The sequence below is a fragment of the Phoxinus phoxinus genome (assembly GCF_949152265.1).
Source record: "Phoxinus phoxinus genome assembly, chromosome: 23".
NCBI lineage: Eukaryota > Metazoa > Chordata > Actinopteri > Cypriniformes > Leuciscidae > Phoxinus > Phoxinus phoxinus.
In genome coordinates, this window is record NC_136898.1 from 9,219,653 (window position 1) to 9,244,602 (window position 24,950).

Consider the following 24,950-nt stretch of genomic DNA (forward strand, 5'->3'; position numbering starts at 1 on the left):
TAAATGCAAGAGAGGCCTGTCTTTGTCTAGACTAGGCTTTGAATTTTGTAAAAGCACTATTAAAATTACAGCCCTAGAGTAGTCCATTGCTGAACTTTTCTTCTGACCCCTGGTCTCTATTGACCAATAACAAGCTGTGAACAACTGCACTATTTAAGTTCTGGACAGATCTTTTAGCTCAGTTCAATTCAATTACATTTCTTTTTTTGTTCACATCCCTGATCCTCTCTGATCCCTTGTTTTGGCTCTTTTCTTCCCCTCTTTAATATCTTAGGAAGCTTAATATAAATCTAAGAGTGACTAACAAAGTGGTTGATTAAAATCCAGCCTTTTTGTCCCACCGCACTCTGTTTCAATAACAGAACAAAGTGCTGACTAATTGGGTTGAGTTGTGAAGTTCATTGTTAGGCCGAGTACACATTTTCTCACACTAGCGTGTGTGTGTCTGGGCGGAGGGGGTATAGCTTGCATTCTAATTGGCACACAACCCTCCCTTGTTGTCGTCCTCAGTGAGCAGACAGGATGAGGTATCATATTCAAACATCCCTTGCCAAACTGATTTTCATTTGTCGTTTAACAACTCGTGCGACTGAGACGATTTCATCCCACTGGGACAATAAGAGGAGCCAAGTTATCAAAAAGCAGATGTTGCTGTATCAGCCCACTCTGAGTGAGAAAAATAAAAAGAGAAAAGAAGAAAAAGAGCGCGATAAACAGACAGATCTTGAGTGCTAAAGGGGAAAAAAGGTGCTATGGGAATAAATCCCTCTGGAATTCCCTTTGTTCCTTTAATGCAGAAGCTAACAAATCAGAAGGGCTTCAGGTATGGCTGACTCAGTGGACATCAAATTTGTGCAAAGATAAAGACAGACAGAGACAGACAGAGAGACAGAGAGAGAGAGAGAGAGAGAGAGAGAGAGAGAGAGAGAGAGAGAGACAGAGAGACAGACAGAGAGAGAGAGAGAGAGAGAGAGAGAGAGAGAGAGAGAGAGAGAGAGAGAGAGAGAGAGAGAGAGAGTGAGAGAGAGAGTGAGAGAGAGAGAGAGAGAGAGAGAGAGAGAGAGAGAGAGAGAGAGAGAGAGAGAGAGAGAGAGAGAGAGAGAGAGAGAGAGAGAGTGGTTTTATACAGCTGCTGCTGCCTAGAGGCTCATACAGTTATTTGTGCTGATAGTTCATTCACTTCCCAGATATTCCCAGAGATTCCCAGAGAAATGAATTTCAGGACAACATATTTCATATTGAATCACCGTTCCGTAGAGAAAAAAAAATATTTTCCATTATAATTTCTGTTGTGTAAAAAAACAAGGCTCTGTACATATAGTTCCAGACAGTTACACTTTGACTTCATGTTTATCTTCACCCAGTATCCAATTTATCATATTTATTTGAAGTTTATTTGAAGTAACTGAAGTAGCGACAAATTTTTCTTCCATATTGTAATTTACATCCAAGTGAAACCAATTTTCGAAAATAATAAATTGTGGTTCTTTCTTTTGGTGTTGTTTGGATGGAGGCAGATTTAAATGTGGACTAGTAGTTGATTACTCCAAATATAAAAAAATAGTAATAATAGCTATGTCACTAATGAAAGAAAAGACCATAAATTTGTACTGTAGTCTAGTTATGTCTACTTATGTGTGTAGACAGGCCAAAACTCACCTTCCTGGGCTGGAAGTCGTACTTCACACAGTGTTGAAAACCTTTCCCCTTCGACTTCAATGATGTCACAATTAAACAGTTCCCCACAAAGTGCGCCGAGTAGCCAATCCCTTTGCTGGTCCGAAAACTAGGGGACAAAGAAAAGAGGAAAGCAGTGATTTTATGAAGGAAAAAAAAAGTATTAGTAAACACAATGCTTGATGCTTGAAAAAAAAACAAAAAAACACGATGCTTGGGGAAAAAAAGGCAATATAAAACAATATTTCAACATTTTTAATGGCAACTTACCCCCTCCACAGGGTTTCATTCAATATGAATCAGCAAAAACAAACTCTTGTTATATTCACATCATTCTCCCTGCCTCAAACAACTCAAAAACTTCGTTATTCAGTCCATGCTACTGAATAATCTGATTTCAACACTTTTTCCAGAAAAAAATGAATTGCACTTTTATAGTCAGACATGGAAACTCATTGAAAATATGGAGGGAGGATGTCAGGCTTTATTCTTGGCGGGAAAACAAACATGGCCGACTGAGTCATTGGCAGCAGTGATTGCTGGGAGAGCTGGCTGCTGTCGATAAGGTGACTGGCTATCAGTCGGTGCCGTTTCTCTCGCTCTGCGCCTGCACGCTACACAATTCTATGCTGAGCTCACCACGGTAACATAGAAACAGGAAACAGGATTACATGCTGATTTAAGCGAGGTCAGTGGCCCCTCAGACTTCTGAAGTGGTAATCTATACCTTCAATGTCTCCGCCTCAATACAGTGCAACCGCGGCTACCCCAACATGGAGGATATACTGTACGTCATTTGCTGTTGCAAATATTCAAAAAGACCACCTGGTGGTAACGCTGTTGCCACACTGATGTTGCAGAACCATTCAAAATCGACATTATCGCCTGAGGTGCACTGCTAATGCTAGGTAGACTGGACAATGTGTGCAGGTCATAAAATTATGTAAATACAACCTCAGGTGAACAACAACACATGACATACTACACCATGTCATTATTTATTTAACAAAAATAAAGGGTGACAAACTAAGTACACCTTATGATTCAATTGCTTGTAGAACCCCCTTTAGCAGCAATAAGTTGAAGGAAGCTTGCTGATGATCAATTCATCAAAGGCGTTTGATGAGCAGCGCCTGACTGCTACTCACCCTCTTAATTCCTGTGGAAGCAGCAAGAGTGTACTTAGTTTGTCCATTTTGGACTGGTTTTTGTTAAATAAATAATGACACGGTGTAATATGTCATGTGTTGTTGTATTTACCTAATTTTAAGACCTGCCAAGGACCAGATGATTTTTTTATTATGCCCCCGCCTGCTGTTAGGCTCTAACAGAAGCCTAATATCCATAATATCTATGGCTCATATAGATATTAATTTTATTTAGAAGCATGTGACTTATACATTTATATACAAGTCACATTTATACAGTAATAATTCAGTGCTTCCTTAAGGCCAATATATTCAGTGTATTCAAGTCATACATCTACAGTATGTCTCTTTTCTTGGAATCAAAATCATGACCTTGGAGCTGTTAGTGGCACGCTCTATCAGTCGAGCTACAGGAAATGATCATGTACAATTACATTACAACTGTGTATACTACTGTAACTCATTCTGCAGCCTTCGACACTGCATCAACAGACCACCCTATCTGTTCTCTTGACACCAAGCATCATGGGAACTGCACTCCGCAAGTACTGTAGGTCCTTCAGGGTATCTTGTGGGGGATCACCAATGATTTGTGTAACATTAAAACCAGACTAAAGAATAAAATGCTACAGAAGTGTAGAATATAAGCCTTTTAACTTAGCACTGACATTAAACTAAAGGTCAAAACTAACAAGGATCCTCAGAGCTACTCTGCAAGGCATCTTCAGTTTACGCTACTGGTTTCCAAAAAACAACCAGAGGTTCTTCAGACATTCTCTTATGACATTTAGGAATTTTGTGAATTTCTCTAGTTTGCCCTCTAGTACGGCAGGCTTTTTTTGGTAACTGGAAAATAGGGCAGGGCTCATCACTCCTAAATTAGCAATCTCTTCTTGTGGGCCAGCCCTGTAGAGACACTTACCACTTCAAACAGAAATGGTAATATAATATTTCCTATGCACAGATCTCCCGTGTTTCTACCACGCTGAGAATTTTGAGGCTCACAGGTGTTGGTCTAAGTCGCTCAAAGAATCTGCAGTCTTGGCATTTACATTATAATGACTGACGACTGGTCAGCATTAAGCCATACTAGTACCTCTGCTCTTCCTTAATGTATCATACACATCATACTCACCAGTATAAGTATGGTTTATCCTTGTCTACATTGATATTATTGAGTGGGTCCATTCGGAACCAAGTGTTGAGAGTGAATCCGTTCTGGTAAGGCCACTTAGCAATGGGCGGCAAAGCAATGGCCTGCCGGGGGCAAAACACAAGGGGATTAGAAGCTGCATATTTCCACAATTAAAACAACATTTGCAGAACAAGCTGGCATATAATCAACTGACCATTTTGTACAAATTTGACCTTGGTAAAATGGTATTTAATACACACAATTACATACAATTTGCACTCTAATGAAAGCATCTGTGGTGTAGTGTTGATTACCACGGACAATATTTTCAGATCATTTGAGAACTCATTTCTCAGTTTGTACGAAACACAGAAAAACATTTACACACTTACAGTGGAAGTCTGTAGGTGGAAATGTGAAGCTTCTATTTGTAACATGAATATGATTCAATAAATTTTTATTTATTTATAATAATATAATGTAAAAACAGTAACATTGTGAAATATAATTATATAAAATGTAATTTATTCATGGCCAAGCTGAATTTTTTGTATCATTACTGCAGTATTCAGTGTCACATGATCCTACAGAAATCTAATATCTTGATTTGGTGATCAAAAAAACATTTATTTTTATTATCATCAATGTTGAAAACATACTGTTAAACAATGTTGATTTTCTTTTTTTTCAGGATTCTTTAATGAATAGAAAGTTCAAAAGAACAGCATTTATTTGAAATATAAAATTTTTGTAAAATTATACAAATATTTTTACTGTCACTTTTGATCAAATAATGGATCCTTGCTGAACAAATGTATCAATTTATTTTAAAATCTTACTGATTTTGGTACAGTAGTGTATACATAATATATAGTCTCTGCATATTAACCTGGGAAAGGAAAGTGTAGTGTAGAAAAAAAGGTTAAATATTCCCTAAGATATGCTGTAAACAGCATGACAAGTTATTATTGTTGTAGTTGGCGTTTTATAATCATAACACACTAGTCTCATGCTAATACTTATAATATCTGGAATGATTCTACAAAAGCTTTATTGTAAAAGGTGTGGGAGAGTCTCACCGCCGCACTGCGTCCTGGGAAGTTGAAGAAGGTGTCAGGGCCGTGCCGCTGAGGCATCTGATTCAGCACTGATAGGAGCTTAATGGCGTGTCTTGGCTAAGGGAAACAGGACACAAGAAGGAAGAGAACAATTAAGAGAGAACATTGTAATTAGTGAGAGAGAGAGAGAGAGAGATGAAAGGAAATTATTATGAGAGAAGACTTTGACAACGGAGGAGAAGATGTATATGTTCATGACAGTCAAAAGTAAATACATAAATTAATGGTAACTATCATCAACGAGTCAACGACCCAAAAAAAACCACCTCTAATTCAGCCAATCAATAGCCTGTCCATCAGTCTTAACCACGGCAGCACAGTTGAAATCGATTCGTAGGCAACCCCAAACAGATGTGTCCGTGGAGAGGACTGGCGGACAGGAGATCGTTGGCTGGGCTTGTTGGAAGTCTCTAAAGGGAGCTGGCTAATGATCTGCACATATCAGATTTAAAGAACATATTTTCAAATTCATGATTTGATTCCCAATCTTCATCCCAATCTTTACAGTCACAAGTTATTAACCCTATAACAAATCAAATTTATAGCAACCATTTTTTATCATGAATCATTACTAATTAAAGCACTGAAGTGAAGTGCCTGAACGCGCAGCTGTGTATGATGCGTTTACGTAATTTCCACTGAAACAGGAAGCTAAGGTGGGATATATTGAATGGCTCCGCCCGCTTTTCAAATAGCCAATAGCGTTTAGTTTACCTCACAGACTGCAAGTAGTGCTTGACAGCACCATGGAAGTGAATCCGAGTGCTGATGATACGTTGTTAATAAAAACCTCTATTAAAAAGCCATTTCATTCTTAACCAACGTACAGTTGGAAAACGGAATAAAACGAAATCGAGCGTTTCAGCAACCGAACGCACATCTCCAACCTATATTGCTCCGTGACGTGTCAACGGTCGCTTTGGTCAGGTGGTATTTATTAGTGCATAGGGAGCAGTGGCGCCTCCAGAAATTTTTCATAGGGGTGGCCAGATGGGGCCACTTAAAATCTTGGGGTGGCACACCAAATCTATAAACCATAATTTCAGAATTTTATTCTACTGTTGTAGTAACCCATTCAGAAATGTAATATATGACATATCCCTATATCGCTAGTGACGCCGTCATATATGTTAAATATAAGACAATATATTGCTATCACATATATACATATCTCTACATATATGTTGATATAGGTTTTTAACATATATAAATTTGACATATTAAATGAGTATATTGACATATATTAATATGATGTATATGATTATTATTTATATAATACTGTATGTTTTGACCATATGTCACCGATATGTTTAATTTATATATGCCAAACTATTTACTATTTATTTCAAGTCTACAGATCAAGTCTACATATCCACATTTCATTTCAATTTCTATCTCATTATCCACATTTCATTTCAATTTCTATCTCATTTTCGAATCTTTTATAAATAAAATGTATTATTTATTATTATTTTACCTCTTCTTGACCAGCTCATAAAAACAAAACAAATACTACACAAATTCTATTTGAAAACTGATAATTATATATGTGATATGTATGTAAAAAAAACACTATTATACATACATCAAATATATGGGCTGGTTTTATATGTCAATTGTTCCATTTTCTAATAGGTTTTATATATGGGCATATATATTTTATATATGTGGATATATTTCATATATGTATATTTCATATACCTAGGCTATGTACATATATTACATTTCCGTATGGGTAAACTGGCCTGAAGAAAACTACCAGAAAGACTTAAGGAAACTCCCACTGATATACTTTGGTTTATTGTGTTATATTTAACGGACAGTGCATCACGTTGCATGAATTTCTTAAATGAAATAAACAGAGTTCACAAGCAGGTTAATAATAATACACACACTCCATTTCATCATTGCAAATAACACATATGACTCGACTGACAAAACTAGGAACTAACAGACACATGAAGTAAACTTGTGTGTAGTTTATAAAGTCCAACCTTGCACTTGAAAACAATCTAAACTCTGTTTTTATGACGCAGCTCTTATTGATGCGACTTACCAGCAGCGAGAGATGTGTGACTCTGCTGGTGGTGATGTAGCTCCGCCCGCAATATCACGCACACAAATGCGAGTGATGCAACAGCCAATGTCGAGTTTTCCCAATTAATGCATGAATTTAACAGCATTATTTAAACTCTGTTACACATATACATGCACCAGATAACGACGTTAGCTAGGTAACTCTTGTCAAAACATGTCAAAGACGCATCAAAAAGCTGTTGTAACAGTATACTGTAACCATTTGGCACTTAAAAAGCACGTCACGACACATAATTCCCCGTCTTCTTTTACTAAAGAATATTTTTTACTTATTTACTTACCGGTAGTCTTCGTCTTCTTTCTTAACTTCTTTTAAAATTGTTGACCGACGGGCACGCGCTGAGCTGTTGCTGTCTGAGCGCGCAACAGCGGCATGTACGGAGGGGCGGGGGAGGGGCGGGCTACTGTGTGCGATCGAAAGTCAGCTTGCCTGCCTGGCTGTGCATTAGGGATGAAATGCATAACTGATGCTACTAAAATTTATACTGGCCAGTGGGGTGGCCAGGAGTCGGCCAGGGGTGGCCACGGCCACCCCTGGCCACCCCCTGGTGGCGCCATTGATAGGGAGTGGGACGCTTTAGATTCTAGAAGGCATTTGATTGGACAGAAGATGTGATGAGAAGCTGAAGTCCGCGGTGATGTCATAAAAATCTGTGATCCATTTTAGCGGAAGTGAAAGGCTAAGTTTTGAATGCTTATATCTCCTAAATGCGAATTTTGTCATTGTTTTGGAACACACCAGCTTATTCATAACCTTAAGACTAACATATTCATACTAAAAGCTAAAAAAATACCTTTAAAGGACCTTTAACCAATGAAAAGTTTAAAAATAGCTTTTGACTAAACCTATGCTCTATTGGATCTTCATAATGTCTGTTAAACCTCATAACTCCAAACGCCTCTATTGTGAAGGAATAAGTCCAGAACATTAGAAGTTCATTGTTTTCAGTGGCCACTGAATCTGAATTTTCTCTCCCAGCAACGGCATCCAGTCAGTGTAAAAGGGGCAAGAAAACTCACCCACATGCCTCCGTCCCCCCTCAGCATGCTGAATAACAGCTTCAGTTCCTTCACTGTGATACTATAGCTGGCCAAAACCCCCAGCATGTCCACTAGGAGATCTGAGAAAGACAGAAAGAAGAGAATGAAATGACTCAGCATTATCGGTGCACAGAATTGCAGACTCACGAGGATGATGTCACTCGGGGGCAAGAAGCCAATCGTTATCTTTCTGCTGGAACATTATCTACAGCAAGTTCTCTTGAGGCTTCTTTAGTCATCAGATCGTGGCTCTCAACGGCATGGAAACCCAAGTCTATTCATTCACATAGCGGCTGTAATGGCTCGGTGTCAAACCGTCTGCTGATGTAATTTGCGAAACATCTGCGTTATGAATTTAGAAGCTCTTTAAAACGTTGCGCGAGACATGAAATAATCTAATTTCGAGAAAAATAACAACCCCTTAGCAGTGATGTTTGTCGTGGCTTAATATCATTGTAATTTGATTTTCAAAATAACCCAGTTACACGCCATTCACTCAAAGGCCACAAATTTGGTCAAAAATGGACAGAAGCTGGAAGCGTATAAGAACTAATTGTCTGATTAGCAGCGGGATTTTCGAACACGCGGATCTGTCTAAAGAACAGTTAGAGAGAAGCTTTCTCCCAAATGTGTTCACAGAGCCAATTTTACACATTACCCCTGCAATAAACGACGGCCATGGTCCAGTGATCGTAATTACACAGAAATATTGGACACAGAATGCACAATGAGGGGTTTAGCGAGACAGTGGAACCTGTTTTTCTGAAACGTAACGGAGCCAAATCATAGAGGACTGGAACATATGGACAAGCATGTGATACAACAAAGATTATCACAGAAATGACTGATTCTTTTCTCTTCGGTGAATTGGATTTTGATTTGACTGAAGTTTTTTGAACTGATGTACTGAGGCACTGGTGTAAACAATGGATATGTTCAGAACCAAAGTGCCTTGAAATCAGAGGGCTCACGGCCAAAATGTGGGGTCTTTACACTGCTAGGAAGCACGGAAGAAGCGTATTTACCACAAAAAGATGAGTCTACATAGATATGACATGAACAATATTAAACAGGAATAAGAATTGTGGGGAACAATACACTTAACATCACTGCACACTTAAAAGATAACTGTTGATTCTTTGTTTCACACAGAACCAAAATAAAAATGCTGCAATACTGCAAAATAATGTTGATTTTATTATGAATAACAAATTCATTATTATCTGTTATTATCAATAAAAATAATAATATTAATAATTTTTCACACAGAACCAAAACCACCAAAAGATGCTGCAAAACTGCTAAATAAATGTTTATTTTATTATACTAACTATGCTATCATTATCAATAATAATAATAATGATAATACTAGTAATGATGATGATGATGATGATAATAATAATAATAATAAGTACTTTTTTCCACACAGAACCAAACCCACCAAAAAATGCTGCTGTACTGCTAAATAATGTTTATTTTTATTATTATAATACTTATAATATAATTATGATGGTAATTATTATTACATTATATAAATGCCTTATTATTAATAATAATATTGTTGTTAATTTTAATATAATTTATGATTAGTAATAGTAATAATAATAATTTTTAATAAAGCATTTATTTTACAGAGAACCAAACCCACCAAAAGATGCTGCAATACTGCAAAATAATGTTTACTTGCATTTATTATTATTAATATTATTATTATATAATTATAATATAATGATGATGAGTTATTATTATATAAACGACTTATTATTTTTATTTTATTAATTAGTATTATTAATCATATTTTTATTATTATTATTATTAGGCATTTATTTTACAAAATAACCACAAATACTACAAAATAATGTTTATAATATTATTATTATTATTATTAAATACATAAATTTCTTTTTTAATGCTCCCAGGACAGCGTTTCGGTTTATCCCACCTATTGAGGGCATTGGCCAGACATTTTCTCTTTATTTATAACCATTTATTTGAATGTACACGCCAGAAATGAACTTTGAACTTTTCATGTGAAGTTTGGATCCTGCACTCTACGCTTTGCTTCAGTGCTCACCAGCAATCATGTCGTCGACGGAGCTCATCTTCTGCAGCACCTGCTGGATGAGCCCCACCTCAGTGCTGGTCTGTAGGTTACGAACGCTCTTCCGCAGGATCGCTGTGAACATGCTCCAGATCTCCGCCTGGCAGGTGACGTCACAGTGCTCCAGCAGCTCCACCATGCAGGCGATGCTTTCTGCATCCTGGATGATGAAGTTCATCTCCAGGTCAAACTCTCCACCCACCAGCTGAGAAAGAGAGAGAGAGCCAGGGTTAATCTCAAATGAAATGACTGAGGATATGCTCATTGACGATACCTATATTTTCCACCATAATGATGAAGAAAAATGTACATGGTAATGATGAGTTTACTTCATGCCGTTGATTTTCTCTCATTTATGACAACACATCCTCACCTTTGACAAGTTTTTCCGACAATCGACCATGTTTTCACTGTTATGGTAGGGGGCGCTATTACAGATTTTTTTAAATAGTTCAGCATCTCTGGATCCAAAATCAAGCACAGAAAACGATCTGCGTGAATCAGGAGTGATGATCAAACATTCAACAACATATCAATCAAGACGTCTAACGTTACAGAGAAAAATGTGGAACCCAGGAGGAGGTACAGGACTGTGCAAACTTTGGAGGAGTTGATGGACGCGATCTATACTCAATCTATGCTTTGATTATTGTTCTGAATCCTATCCTATCCAGAGTTTTCTCTGCTTTTTGTTCGAAATGTTGTTGTTTTTTAAATAAAACTTATACACAGTCAAGTGTTGATAAAAAAAAAATATTTTTTTAAGCAGAGTAAAAAGTTAAAAAAGTAAAATATTTTTGAAGTTCTTTCTCTGATATGTTGACTGCTCACATATTCAACAAAATATTCTGGGGGTCATGAAAATTGTGTGAATATGATAAAAAAGTCTGTAGCTGGCAACTTAATATGGTAATATATATACTGCTGACAAAAGAAAAGAAAATCATGATGTAATTTAAAATGCTTAAATGTCAGAGTAAAATTGCCTAAAATTAAGAAATGCAATACTAACCAATTTTCATTTAAAAAAAACAAGAATGATGATGACAAACTACTAACTAAACACATAAACAAAATTAATAAATTGGATGGGAGGTCAAGTATATTTATATAGCATTATTATGCAATACAGAATGCTTCAAAGCAGCTTTATGGAAAGGAATTATTATTCAAATAATTTTAGTTACAGTATAGTTACAACTTAAATTTGACCTTTAAAGCAGCTCTACAGAAGACAATATACACAGTAGCGTCATTATTCAGCTCAGTTTAATTCACTTATTCAGTGATCTGAGTCGACAGGTGTTTGTGAGATTGACATGTAGGACACAAAGTGGATGAGATGGACAGAGCAATGTAATAAGGACTTAAAAATAATGAAATTAGAGAATAAATTAATTTGAACAGAAAAGGGAATTGGTAAGTTTGTGCAAGTGAAGTGAGGGAAAAAGCAAAAGGAAACAAATAATATTGAGAGAATTATGAAAGGAGCAGTTTTGAGGTGGCTACCGTAGAGAGCAGCACGTCTGATAAATAGTGATTGCGATTTGAGAGGGTCATTTAATCATGGGGTAGTAGAAAGAACAATGACCTCACACACACACACACACACACACACACGCTTGCCCTCTACGAATCAAACAACAAATTGGAAAGGAGAGGAATGGACAAACCAATCAGAGATTGTTCCTGCTCTGCAGCAAACAATAATCAATGGCATCAGTCTTGGAGTTCAACAGGCATGAAATTGGCCAGCTTTTGGCCATGCAAACTCCACACCTAGCAGGTGATTTGGAAAATAAAGGCTGAAATTCCTGAAAATTACATTTTGGTGAGAAAGAGAGAGAAGGTGAGGTGCTGGGAAAACTATTGATTTTCACTCTTCGTCTGATACAGTCAAATTGGGAATCCTCTGGAGCCTTTGAACATTTTGTAATTGGGCCGTCGATAACCTTAGCATGTAATTTGTCCATGCCACTCAACTTGACCGAACATTCACCTCGATTATTACCTTAAACATGACTTTACAACCATTATTAAATAAGGTCTTCAGTTTGATTCAGATCATCAGGATCACATTGTGAGTTCGACTACTGCTTTTATGTACTAAATACTAGAACAGGGGTGTCCAATCCTGCTATTGGAGGGCCACTTTCCTGCGGATTTGAGCTCCAACACTCCTGCCTGATCATTGTTACTGCCTAAATGAATACATGATGTTAGCTAACTACATGATTTGCATTATCTTAGAACTGTACATTTCTGAACATACGGACATTACTTTGACACACTGACCTCTGATAACAAAATGACTAATTGTAATGTAGAAACATGCATTTTCTGTATTGGAAAAAGCGCTATAGAAATAAATGTGAATTGAATTAGGTCTAGAGTTAACCTCTGCTGGATAGTGGCCCTGCAGGAGCCGGATTGGACACCCGTGCACTAGCCTGAACAATACTCTATGCAAATACTTGAAGGCTTCTAGCTATGCAAATTTGATTTCACGCATCACTGTGTTTTTTAAAAATGTGTCAGAATGCATTGCATTGTATTCTCATGTGCCGCAAGGTTGCTGTAACCGGCATTACTACAAAATTGTCATCTGGTCAAATCTGAACGTAATGTGCACCCTGCTATCTTAATCTTGTTGTGATCTGTTTTTCTCCAGGAGGGTGAGACAGGATTAGTTGGAAAGTGTTACCACGGTATCGTCCCATTGAACTATTTACAATCCATACAGTGCAAAAAGAAGGACAGCAGGGATGACAATCCTATTGATTTGTCATGGCTCATCACTCCCAGAGGCCTTTAGTGAATAGATGATTAATTACGAGATGTTTACTCATCAATAATTGCCTTTGAAACCCAGAGAGACCAGGGGTTGTTTTTTGTGAACAACCAAAAAACGCAATTAAATGGTTTGTAACAGGGATACGAAATGAACGCGATCTTGCACGTGGAATTCCATAACATTTGAAGACATTGCCAGTCCAATAAAAAGTCTTTATGTAAAAATAAAGCTGATAAACATACACTGAATTATTATGAAATACTTCACATAAGGACGCAGTACAACAAGAATAGACTTGTTTACCTCCTACACACAATGCTTATGAGATAAAGCAGACTTGCACAAACACAAAAAGACAAAGGATAATACTAGAGTTTCTTTTTGACCCTTGAACACTGACATGGGTGTCAAACGCTATTTTTAAACAGCGGCAGAAAGCAGAAGCTGTAACAAAGAGATCAGACAAAAGAGCAGTGCAGCCTCCAGCACATTAGCTCACAATCTCCTCAGCACTTCGCTCATGTTTTATTACAGTGGGAACAGACTTTATCTGTTTAAGTTAATCATGGCAGATACGGCGGATGGGATCGGGAAACAATCCGAGGCTACCGAGGTCACACGCCAGGCTACATCTCTGACCGATGTGTCACATTTTATCTGGAAAATTTTATTCAGCCAGATGTTCCGAGACATTTGTGATTTAGTATATTTTCTGATTCCTTAAAAAATTGTTTATCATATATTTGTACACTATGATAATGCTGTAGTTGTGTGGCAATAGAAAGACTATTAGATTTAAAAAGGGCCTCTTGTACTTCATGTATGAGTTCTCCAAACTCATCGGGCATTATACAAGACGACTTTTAGAAGAAGAGCTGTAATCTTGGGGAAAGGACGTTGCGATAATTGGGTGCCAATCATTGTGGCCAACGTGAAATAGAGAAAACCATGAGCTTCCCCCCACTTTCAATTGTTTTACCTCAATGAAAGGTTAGCATTTTGTGAATTTCTGAATGAAAGATCAAAAGGATAAACAATGCAGATTTATTTTCACAGCTGCCTTTGCTTATATTTACCAAGGGCAGTGATATATATATAGTGTGTCTAAAAAGTTTGGAAACATTACTATTTGAAATGTTTTTGAAAGAAGTCTCTTATGCTCATCAAGCCTGCATTTACTTGATCAAAAATACAGAAAAAAAATGAAATATTGTGAAATATTGTTACAATTTAAAATAATGTTTTTCTATTTGAATATCCTTTAAATTATAATTTATTTCTCTGATGCAAAGCTGAATTTTCATCAGCCATTATTTCAGTGTCACATGATCCTTCAGAAATCAATTCTAAAAGGCCTATGCTGATTTGATATTATCAAAGTTGGAAACAATTGCTGCTTAATATATTTTTTTTGGAACCTGTGAAACTTTTTATCAGGATTCATTGATGAATAAAAAGTTACAGCTGAATAAAAGAACAGCTTTCATTAAAAATAGAAATCTTTTCTAACAATATAAATCTTTACTATCACTTTTTTATCAATTTCAATCAACACATCCTTGCTGAATTAAAGTATTAATTTCTGGTAAAAAATGACTGGCCCGAGTATTGGTGAATTGAACAGTAGAGTAGTGTATATTGTTACAAAAGGTTTCTATTTTAAGTGTTCTTTTTAAACTTTTAATGAACGCGATAAATTATATTAAGCAGCATAACTGTTATATATATCTGCCGGTATATACCATACACTTAAAGAAGAATAAGGCACAATATGTTCTGACAAACATGTGCTAACTGGGAATGCTAATTTCCATCCCTCACTTCAGAGAATAACAGCTGTAGTCATAAGCTAATGTATAACATGCTAACTCATTGTCAGAGATTACACTCTGTGCAGCACTAAAGCAGTTAGCAACAAATTATGTTTCCACCGGGTCCCTTCCTCTACTCCCACTCCAAATAATCAATTACATTCCAGACAGACAGTTGTGTTCGGAAGAGGACTAATTCATCTCGAAACCAAACAAGCCACAAGCCCAATAATGAAAGGGCTAGAATCTGATTTGCACAGGCTTTTCCAGAGCTGAAAAACAACGGTGGGAAAATAAAGCTAATCGCATGTGTTCTTAAGTGCTAAATTACTCAACAGACAACACGATAAACGAAGTAAACCCCTTGTTAGCGACAGATGAACCCCAGAACTTCTCCAAGGAAGGTGCATTTGTTGATCAATTTTTCTTTAGGTTGGAGGTTTGAAGGGTGGCTTTTGGGAGAACATTTGTATTTAATGGGGTACAGAATAAATTATTCGAAGAACAAAAAGCCTGGAAGTGAACTAATCCGTGCTTGCCCACACATTCATGCAAAGGCAGGGCCAGTTCACAAGCATTGATTCCCTCCATGCAGAATCCATTAGCCAAAATTAGGCCAAAGCCTTAAGGTAGCGAGCTGCATGGGAAGAATTAATTCTCCTCGTATTGAATTTCTCTTTTCCATTGAGGATCCCAATTAGAGCACGGGACAACACCTCCTCACCAGCTAATATTTCGACATCTTCATTTTCCTGGACGAATAGACAAATTCAAATCATGCCTTTAATTAGGAGCTCTGATTACATGCTGACAAACACAATAGAAGGGGCAACTGTGAGAGATTGAAAATGACTGATGGTACAATGACTAACATATCAGGTTGCCTGGCAACCATCTATTCTACAATACAACATGAAGTCCATGTCTATTTTGAGAATGTGAGTACCATGCTAAACATATGACATGGCAGCAAGATAGGAGAGCAGGCCCTGATCAAGACTGAAGAACATAGGCCTCACTATATGTAGAACTGGAGAAATCGGCTGTAGGAGTTACGTGGGTCTGGAGCTACTGCAAGATTGTTTTACCGTGATGCAAACACAGAGCAATCTGACAAGAGGGAGAGAGGGAGAGAGAGAGAGAGAGAGAGAGAGAGAGAGAGAGAGAGAGAGAGAGAGAGGAGAACATTGTACACAAAGAAATATCGCTAAGCCACCCCTCACCCAGCCCTCCACTTTAACATCTCTATACAAACATCACAAAGCCTGTATGTTCTGGATGCTGTTGTACCGTGAACAAGCCTTTTGTTGTTGAGTTTTAATCTGAAGAAGGTCCAGATCTGTAACCCTAAAAAAAAAAAAAAAAGTCACCCAATTCCAAGTGTTTTGTGGATAAGCCAATAACGGGGTGGATTGCGACAAGTGTAAAAAAGAAATGAATCATTGTATTCAGCAAGGACTCATTAATTTGTGAAAAAAAGTGAGAGTAAAGACATCCGTAATGTTATAAAATATTTCTATTTCAAATAAATATTTTGAACTTTCTAATCTATACATCAAAAAATAGCAGCACAACTGTTTCAACATTGATAATAATAATAAATGTTTCTTTAGCAGCAAAGCAGCATATTAGAATGATTTCTGAAGGATCATGTGACACTGAAGACTGGAGTAATGTTGCTGAAAATTCAGCTTAGCCATCAAAGGAATAAATTACATTTTAAATATTTTCAAATATAACTTATTTGCAGTTATTTAAAATTGTATTAATATTACACAATACTACTATTATTATTGTATTTTTTTATCAAATAAATGCAGGCTTGGAGAACATAAGAGCCTTTTCAAAAACGTCAAAGTTCTGAACAATAGTGTTTCAACTTCGAAAAACGAATAATAGTTTATTTAATATTTTTAATTGAATAATATTCATATCAATAATAAAATATTTCCACAGAATAGGAATAAAAGTGGACTATTTAATTTGATTAGGCCATCTTAGTTTTGGATAGAGGACTAGTAATCTTTAATCCTGTTTTTTTTAAATCACACACACCATGTAGGAACATGGAAGGTAATCGGTTTTGTGGTGTGACGGTACCCTAAGCAAGAGGTGGAACCGACATGAGCACATCATGTAAACAGCAGGAGACTTTCATCTGCCATGTAACTTCCACACACACACACACAGCGGCCACTTTAACTTTGTTTAGTACACATTGCTAGTACTGGTTTGGACCCCCTTTTGGGCAGGACAGTCCCAGCTCACACCCGGCACGACACAAACCGCTGCAATTAGCACTGCGGTCTGTTGAATAGAGGCAGAAACTGCCTGAGGTACTGGCAGGGACAGCCTCACTTCACAGTTGGTCTGTTAAGCACACTGCTTCTCACGACAGTGAATGATGTTCTCTCAAGAGCATAAGGCAAGCCTCAGTATTACAATCGCTCAAAAATAAAGACATTTCATCATGTAACTCAGTCAACCCAGTCAGATTTACATCGGAGGGATCCAAGCCATATCTATGCACTTACTGTGGAATAAGCAAGCAATCATTTAGTAACCAAATCCTAATATTTACATAATTAAATATTGCATATTTACAACTGAACATCTTTAAACGCAGCCGTAATTAAGAAAGTTTGACAAGAAAATAAATGGAACAGCAAGTTATGTAAATTTATTGCATCCTTATGACTCCTGGAGTGTAATTTACCGCCGTACTTAGAAAAGATACTTCATTTGGTGCAAAGGAAAGGTGTGAGGAAACCTGTTCCAATAGACCACTGAGCAAGTAATTATGCACTTGCTAGCCTAGCAATCCTCTCACAGAGACCTGAGCCAAAAGAGGCGAAGGCGGCAATTGGCACGGGCTTCTCAGGGTTTTGGCACGAAGCTCTGCGTCGGCGTAGTCGCTGGAACGCTGCAGTCTCCCGCCGTTAGATTGAGGACGGGGATTCTGTGACCTTACTGAGGAAACTATACCTCTGACATTCACTTAGGTCATTCCTGAAATTACTCAGCAGTTGCTGCTCTTACCAGTGTTATTTTAGTAATACTGAGCGTGTACTATTATTGGTTTTACTTTTTACATTTACATTTTCGGTTTTCATATTAATTGGAGTTAATGTTTTAGTAATTTTGTAGTGTTTTTGTCATTTTAAATAATGTATTTTTAGGTCTAGCTTTTATTTATTTTATTTTAGTTGTAATTATTTTAGTACATCAAGTTAAACTAAACGGAACAGAAATAATTCCTTGGCAACTAGCTAAAATAAAATACGATTTTATTATATTTTATTTCAAATTAACGAAAGTTTTGGTGCAATTTTAGTTCACTAATAACTATTGTTCCAACAGATAAAAATTAAAAATGACTAAATTTAATTTCAGTTTAAAGAATAGTTCATCTCACCCAATCCTGTATGATTTTTCTTCTTCTGCGCAACACAAAGGAAGATATTTTGAAGAATGTTTCAACTGTTTCAGTCCATAAAATGAAAGTCAATGGGGTCCAAAACAAAACTGAACATCACTGACTTAAAAATGACATGGAGACATTTTTCAAAAACATGAGAGTGAGTAAATGATGACAGAATTTACATTTTTATGTGAACTACCCCTTTATCAAGACAGTTTTATGAAATGTAGATAGAGACATGCCACTTAATAATAAGATGTGGCATGTTTATGTCAGCATGGAAAACCGAGGGACCGTCTAATCTCGGAAACATGCCGTAATCCTCGCATCAATATTCTTAAATTGGCAGTTTTCCATTTGAAAGCTCTAGCAGAGGACCAAGTTCAAACAACAAGTATTTCTAAAGTAGGAAAAGCAAAAAATAATGAGGTTGTACACATTACAGATCAGAGTGAGTTATCTTCTGCGAGTCTGGAAGTCTTATCGGAGTTTGTTTACTTGTGCTGTGGCTGGGAGATATCCTTCAGTAGAGCAGTCACTGTGAGGCCACTCATTTTCAGATTCACTTTTCTCATTGCGGTTTTCAATTGCTTGCACTTGAGATCTTAGAAGGATTACTGCGGCCTTGCCATCTGTTGTGCAGTGCAGCTGTTTCGGTTTTACACTCTCTCCCTCTTAGCCACTCGCTGAACGCATTTGTTATTTTCGTATAATGCGCCGTTCGAGATTGCGGCTTCCCCGCCACGGCCTCATCACACCAGGTCACCCGCTCTTCATCACAGCCTGCCACAAAGGTCGCCAATCCATTTCTCTGGGTTAGGCGTTCAATGTAAATTCTCAAGGGATATACGACTTTCCTCGGCTGGTTCTTATACTGTAGGTGGCACACAGGGCTTTTTGTAAATGGGAAGAGAATTTGGAAAGAGACTAATGTGTGATATCTACGTTTGGACGGCTGGGACAGAGTGATGAGAGAGACTAGAGAGATAGGCATGACTGAAAGCGGTGACTTCGAGTCAGTGGGACGCACTCTGCGGAAAGAATATGTAATTTCAGCTCAGCAGGACGAGCAACTTCCGAGATAAAAAGATGCCAGAGGAAGGTGATTTAATGAGGCATTCTGAATGAATAAACTTGAACGTTGATAAATCAAAAGAGAGGGAGAATACAGAATTTGTGTGTAAACAAGAAACGCCATGCTGAGAGGACAGCTGTCAGAGGAGTGACAGCTTTAATAATAAACAAACACGCTTGTCTTGAGACTAACTTCCTGCAGAAGCACCACGAATGACAATGAGGGACAACAGACATATGGGAAAGCGTCGCATGCTCAATGCATTTACAATGGCTTTCCCTTCCACATATCTTCCACATACCACATGTGTGATATGCTCACACAAAAACGGGGGGCAGCAGCATGTGTCCAAATTTCAATCTTAACCGTTCCATATTCATCAGAAACTATCTGAAAAAAGGGCTTTAAGTGTAAAATACCGAACTTGTCCTTTAATGAATGAGCATTAGGAGAAGTAAAACTTAGCAATTCAAAAACTGTAAATAAATAAATAAAAAACTTAAATTTCTATAAAACATAAGTAAAATACATACATTTAAAAATATTTATTTAGAGGTAAAAACTGTAAACAAAAAAAAATACCCCCCCCCCCCCCAAAACTAACAACAACCAATACAAAAACTTAAAATAAAAACACAAAATATTAAACATATGTTTAAATATATATATAAAATATATAAAGTAAAAAAAAATTTTTTTAATACAATTAAATATACCGTAAATAAAATAAGCGAAACAAAACAAATAGAATGGACCATGTTGATTACAAAGTTCTAGTCTGAAATCTGTGTTTACCTGGTGTATTAATTCAGTGAGTGTGTGGCATCCAAGCTGGCACGCTCACCTTGTGCACACTGGTCAGAGGTGAGAGGACACCAGCGTACGGCTGGTTAGCCATTAGCGAGCATTAGCCTGTGGATGGGACAAAGGTCCATTGAAGGGCTGCATTATTAATCTAGGCCTTCAAAGGCCCGAGCAGCTGAGTGTCATGGCAGAGCGGGCTAATTACGTATTCGTTTGCCTGGGGTAATTTGCACCCATTGTGCTGTTCTGGCTGAATCAAGACACGAGATCACAGATTAAACACTTAACGCCAGAGGAGAAGAGCTTTTCAGAACCAAAGTGCGGGAGGAGGAGGGGGTGGAGGGGAACGGAACGAGACAGGGTGAGAAAAAGTACAAGAGGTAATGATACAGTCCTTCACATGCATAATATTGTCTTAATTTGGTGTTGGTCCAGGCCTAAGGTACATACCAAAACTGTATTGTACATCAATGTTATTAATAGTGTTTGAAGTCAGCAGTGAGACTAGAAAATCAGAGTGGCATCTGCCCATGCAAACCTCAAAGTCACGAAGCAAGGGTGTTGTGAACAACTGGCTATTCTGTGTCAATCGGAGGATGGAAAGGAGAACAACAAGATTCAAACAGACTAGGGTTTCGACGAGAAGGCCATCATATATAGCTGGTTATTCATCACTTCTGATGGGTTCACGTGTGCTGTGTGCTTGAACTGAAGCGGATACAGCGATATGTCACGCCACATTAAAGAGCATCAAAAATGACATTTATAGTTTGAATATTGTGATATAAATTGACAGAATTTGAAAGCTGTGCTTTTCTTTTATTCCAAAAGTTACAAAAGCATAAAGATTATTGTGATAATTGGATAGGAACGCTGCAAATAATGTTTAGTGAAGTTTTGTTCACGCATCAACTGACAGCAGAGATGAAAGCTATATTCTTGGGATTCAATAAGTAATCTTCAATATTAAAATGAAGATTGATTCAAATGGAGAAATCAATCTTGTCAAAATGTCAACTCAACTATAGCGTCCGTCCACACAGCTGACATGTTTACTTGTTGAATCTTATCCACATTGTTAGCATGAAATAGACACTGATAATAATTTTCAGATCAATTTTCAAAACCAGACATTCTAATTTTTGCGGTTTCGGACTAATATTTTTGGTTGCCATAAAATTCTGTGCATCACTACATATGGCTCTATAATTTGTTGTCCATCTCTGAAAACCACCATGTAAAACACATGCGTGAAGGCAGATAGTTCAACAGTTAGTGATACATAACCTAATTTCCTGTGTGTTTGCACATCAGATTAACTTAGTTTGCCTGCCTGATCTTGCGTCCCTCAGCAAATCTTCCAGTAAGACTCCTTTTCCCTTCTCTGCCAATGCAGATCCATCTCTTTGCGCTCTTCACAGCTGCCTAACCCAACCGATAACCTCTTGGCCTGTCATGGGGGAGATGGTGTGTTTCTGTCTGAACAGTTCCCTGGCTCTCCATTTGGTCCCTTGGCACCTCCTGCAAACGCAGAGTGTCAACACCCGCAAGCCGTCAGAGGCCGAGGACAAACAGAGGAGCCAATCTCCTGCTGTCAGACCAACACACACACACACACACACACAGACGCTCTGATCAATGAGGAAGGCAGAGTGTCTTTGTTATCTGTGATTAGGTTTTCATGAGCAGAAGCCGCATCCTGTCTGGATGACCATCTGGTCATTTACTTGCTCTCAAAGCGCACTGGGAAATGCAGTCCATGGGTCCCGTGAGCTCCCATCATTTCTGCTGTGCTTTCAAGTATAGCCGCAGTCAATCAATATGCCACAGTTGATCACCGTCATCATGCGAGTGAAATCTAGGACTGAGCATCTCTCATTCACAAACAAACCTGGAAATGGTTTAATGAGCACGGCGACCGGTAAAAAAACATAGTGCTTAGCGCTCAGTGTTAAATAGAAGCTCAGCGCCTCATCACGTTGTTGCTATTTTAAAAACATAGCGCTCCAATTGGGAAAATACACTAGCTTCGGGAAAAATAGTCTTTGGTGGACACACAGCCTTAGTTTTATTCATATTTTTATTCAAGTTCTTTCAAATTTTTAAGTTCTTGAAATATCTTATTTGTGTTTCTGAAAAGAAAAGAATGCATACAGGTTTAGAAATGACGAGTAATGGTGAAACAATATACATTTTTGGGTGAACTATCCCTTTCACCTTTTACACCACGTCCCATTTCTAGAGATTAGAGACTAGAATATAATAGATCCAGTTACACTCAAAACACCTTAACAACTACATAGCAATGGCTTGCAGTTTTATTTATTTTTATTCAAGGCGGCAAGTTTTGTGCAGGCGAACACAACTACCAAGACAAAAAAAAAAAAGAGGGAAAACTGCCAAAAACTCAGTAGACGAGCCTATCTGTGTGATACCTTGTGTTCTCAAAGTAATAGAAACCGCTCTCGGCCCAAACCTGAAGACTGTGCCCCAACATCAAGGTTAATTACCTCCTTCTCCAACTCTTTGCTTTTGTGGCTTTATGAATGCCTGCCCTGCACCCTCATCTACTGTGCATTACAAGCAAACACACACAATGTTTCTGCCATTGCTGGTGCTGTGTCAACATTTCTCAGATTAAGAGGGAAGAATGTCCTTCCTGATGATCGCTGAATACCGCAGTAATGTATCAGCAGGGGACAGAAGGAAAGACTGAGAGGAATCCCCAATAGAAATGTGTGTTTGGGAGAGTGCAATATTTTCAGAGAAAGCTTGATGAGCTTTGCAAGCAAAAATTGATTATGATAAAATCCTGCTTGATTTATTCAGAATACAAAATTTTGCAGACAAAAAAGGTAATTTGTCCTCATGTGGATTCCTTTAAACATGAATGTGTGCACTTTTACAGTAGGCATGAACAATGGATGTGAACGGGGCCATTCAAACTCCCTGTTTCAATAGTATAGCAACAATATGAGTGTCTAAAGAAAAAACAAATCACTTACTAACATTCTGTGTAAAGTTATATCCAATTTTACAACGTCATCAAAACTATGCAAAACTAATTGCTTAAATACAACACGTTGTTGCAGAAGTAACTTTTTTAAATGACAAGCTTTACATTTCTGCTTTTAAATCCTTCAGATGGCCCAATTGACTTATATTGTGCCTCACCATAACCTCAATTTTAGCTTTTCTTTTCTTTTCTTTTTAAGAAAACACAAGTTTTCTGAATAACAGTGACAACAGTGAAGCAATGCATTATTTCACAAATACACAAGCTGTTTGAGGACAGAAGCATGTGATATTCTCTCTCTCGCTCTCTCTAATTGGTCTTCTGTTTCCCAGAGGCGGGTCACGTATATTAAGCACACCTGTTCATTACATCTGCAGTAAGCCTGTTGAGTTCAGCATGCAGAATAAGACCACAGTAATTACTGAACATTCACACCGCACGGCCACACGCTTCAGCATGAACACTCGTACGTGCGCACTTGACCACATATTGTTCTGTCTTTCAGGTCCATCCACACACAAAGACTTCTCAGTGTTCTTCCAAGCAACCAAAAGGTGTCAGTCTAACGGTCTTCAAATACAAGGGTGACATCACAGTCAAATGACCATTTATCTGCTTCTAAACATTAAAACTGGACTATGCAGGACATGACTATTCACACCAATACACCAACATATTGTATTGCAAATGCAATGTTTTTGTATTATGATTTGGAGATGGCCAAACTTTCAGAGAATTAAGCAAAATAATTTAATAATGTTATATTACATTTTAATAATAGAGGCCAGTGATTTTACATATACATAGTTTATTATATGAATATGTATATATTATATTTATATATTAGTCTGTGTATAATATACAATATATATATGGTTTTATATCATAATATATTAAAATACTATGTTTTTATCATATTTCCCATATTATTTTATTCTTTGATGTTTTAATACTTCAATAATAATAATGGAGGCCAATGAATAATACAATTATATATATATATATATATTTTTTTTTTTATACATTATATATATATATATATACTATATACTGTTATATAGTATAACAAATATTTATATCAGTGTTTTATGCAATACTGTACTGTTGTTCATTATGTTTTAATAATAATAATATTTTTTAATGTGGTTGTCTTTGCTCTGAAGGAAGCAGAAATAGCTCTGTTACAGATTTCACATGACAGTGTCAACAACTTACAGTAAATATCCTCCACATCTCTATTCAGCACATCTCTTATGTGATGTATCTACAATGCTGAGTTAGATCTTCAAAGCAGAATTCTCAATCGCAACATGAACAAGCGCACACTCACCCACAAACACACATATCTATATTCCCCAGTAAATCCTTTTTGAAGAGGAAAGCATGAAATAACAGTTGGACAGAAAACAGAGGAATGTATGAGGATGACTCAGTAAGATGAAGACGAAGAGAAGGCCAAGAAGATCTACCCACACACTCTTCTATAACCACTACAGGCCCCAATCAGGCCCGATTACACGCCGAGCACAGGACGCCTGCCCTCCAGGCATGAGAACACACCTGTCAATCACGCCCAAGACCCCAACCTGAGCCAGGCATGCATAACTGAACACAAATCGACATGGAGGTTTCCTGCACAGTTCTACTCATATGTGTGTAACCCCTCAGGTGCTACTCTATGCCCTGCTCTTGACCTCAAGGGAGTGAAAAAA

The 24,950-nt window shown here is 37.4% G+C and overlaps 1 protein-coding gene across 1 annotated transcript in view; it reads right to left on the bottom strand.

Annotated features, from left to right (window-relative positions):
- The window catches only part of LOC306991342 (neurobeachin-like), a gene marked incomplete at its 3' end in the record, with an annotated part of 60,541 nt that overhangs the window by 2,196 nt on the left and 33,395 nt on the right, over window positions 1–24,950 (bottom strand). Inside the window, exons 2-6 of the mRNA XM_079599073.1 lie at window positions 10,291–10,522; window positions 8,196–8,296; window positions 5,040–5,135; window positions 3,961–4,082; window positions 1,660–1,786 (exon numbers count right to left, since the gene is read on the bottom strand). Coding sequence (XP_079455199.1) covers window positions 1,660–1,786; window positions 3,961–4,082; window positions 5,040–5,135; window positions 8,196–8,296; window positions 10,291–10,522 — 678 coding nt within the window. The remainder of the gene's footprint in view (window positions 1–1,659; window positions 1,787–3,960; window positions 4,083–5,039; window positions 5,136–8,195; window positions 8,297–10,290; window positions 10,523–24,950) is intronic.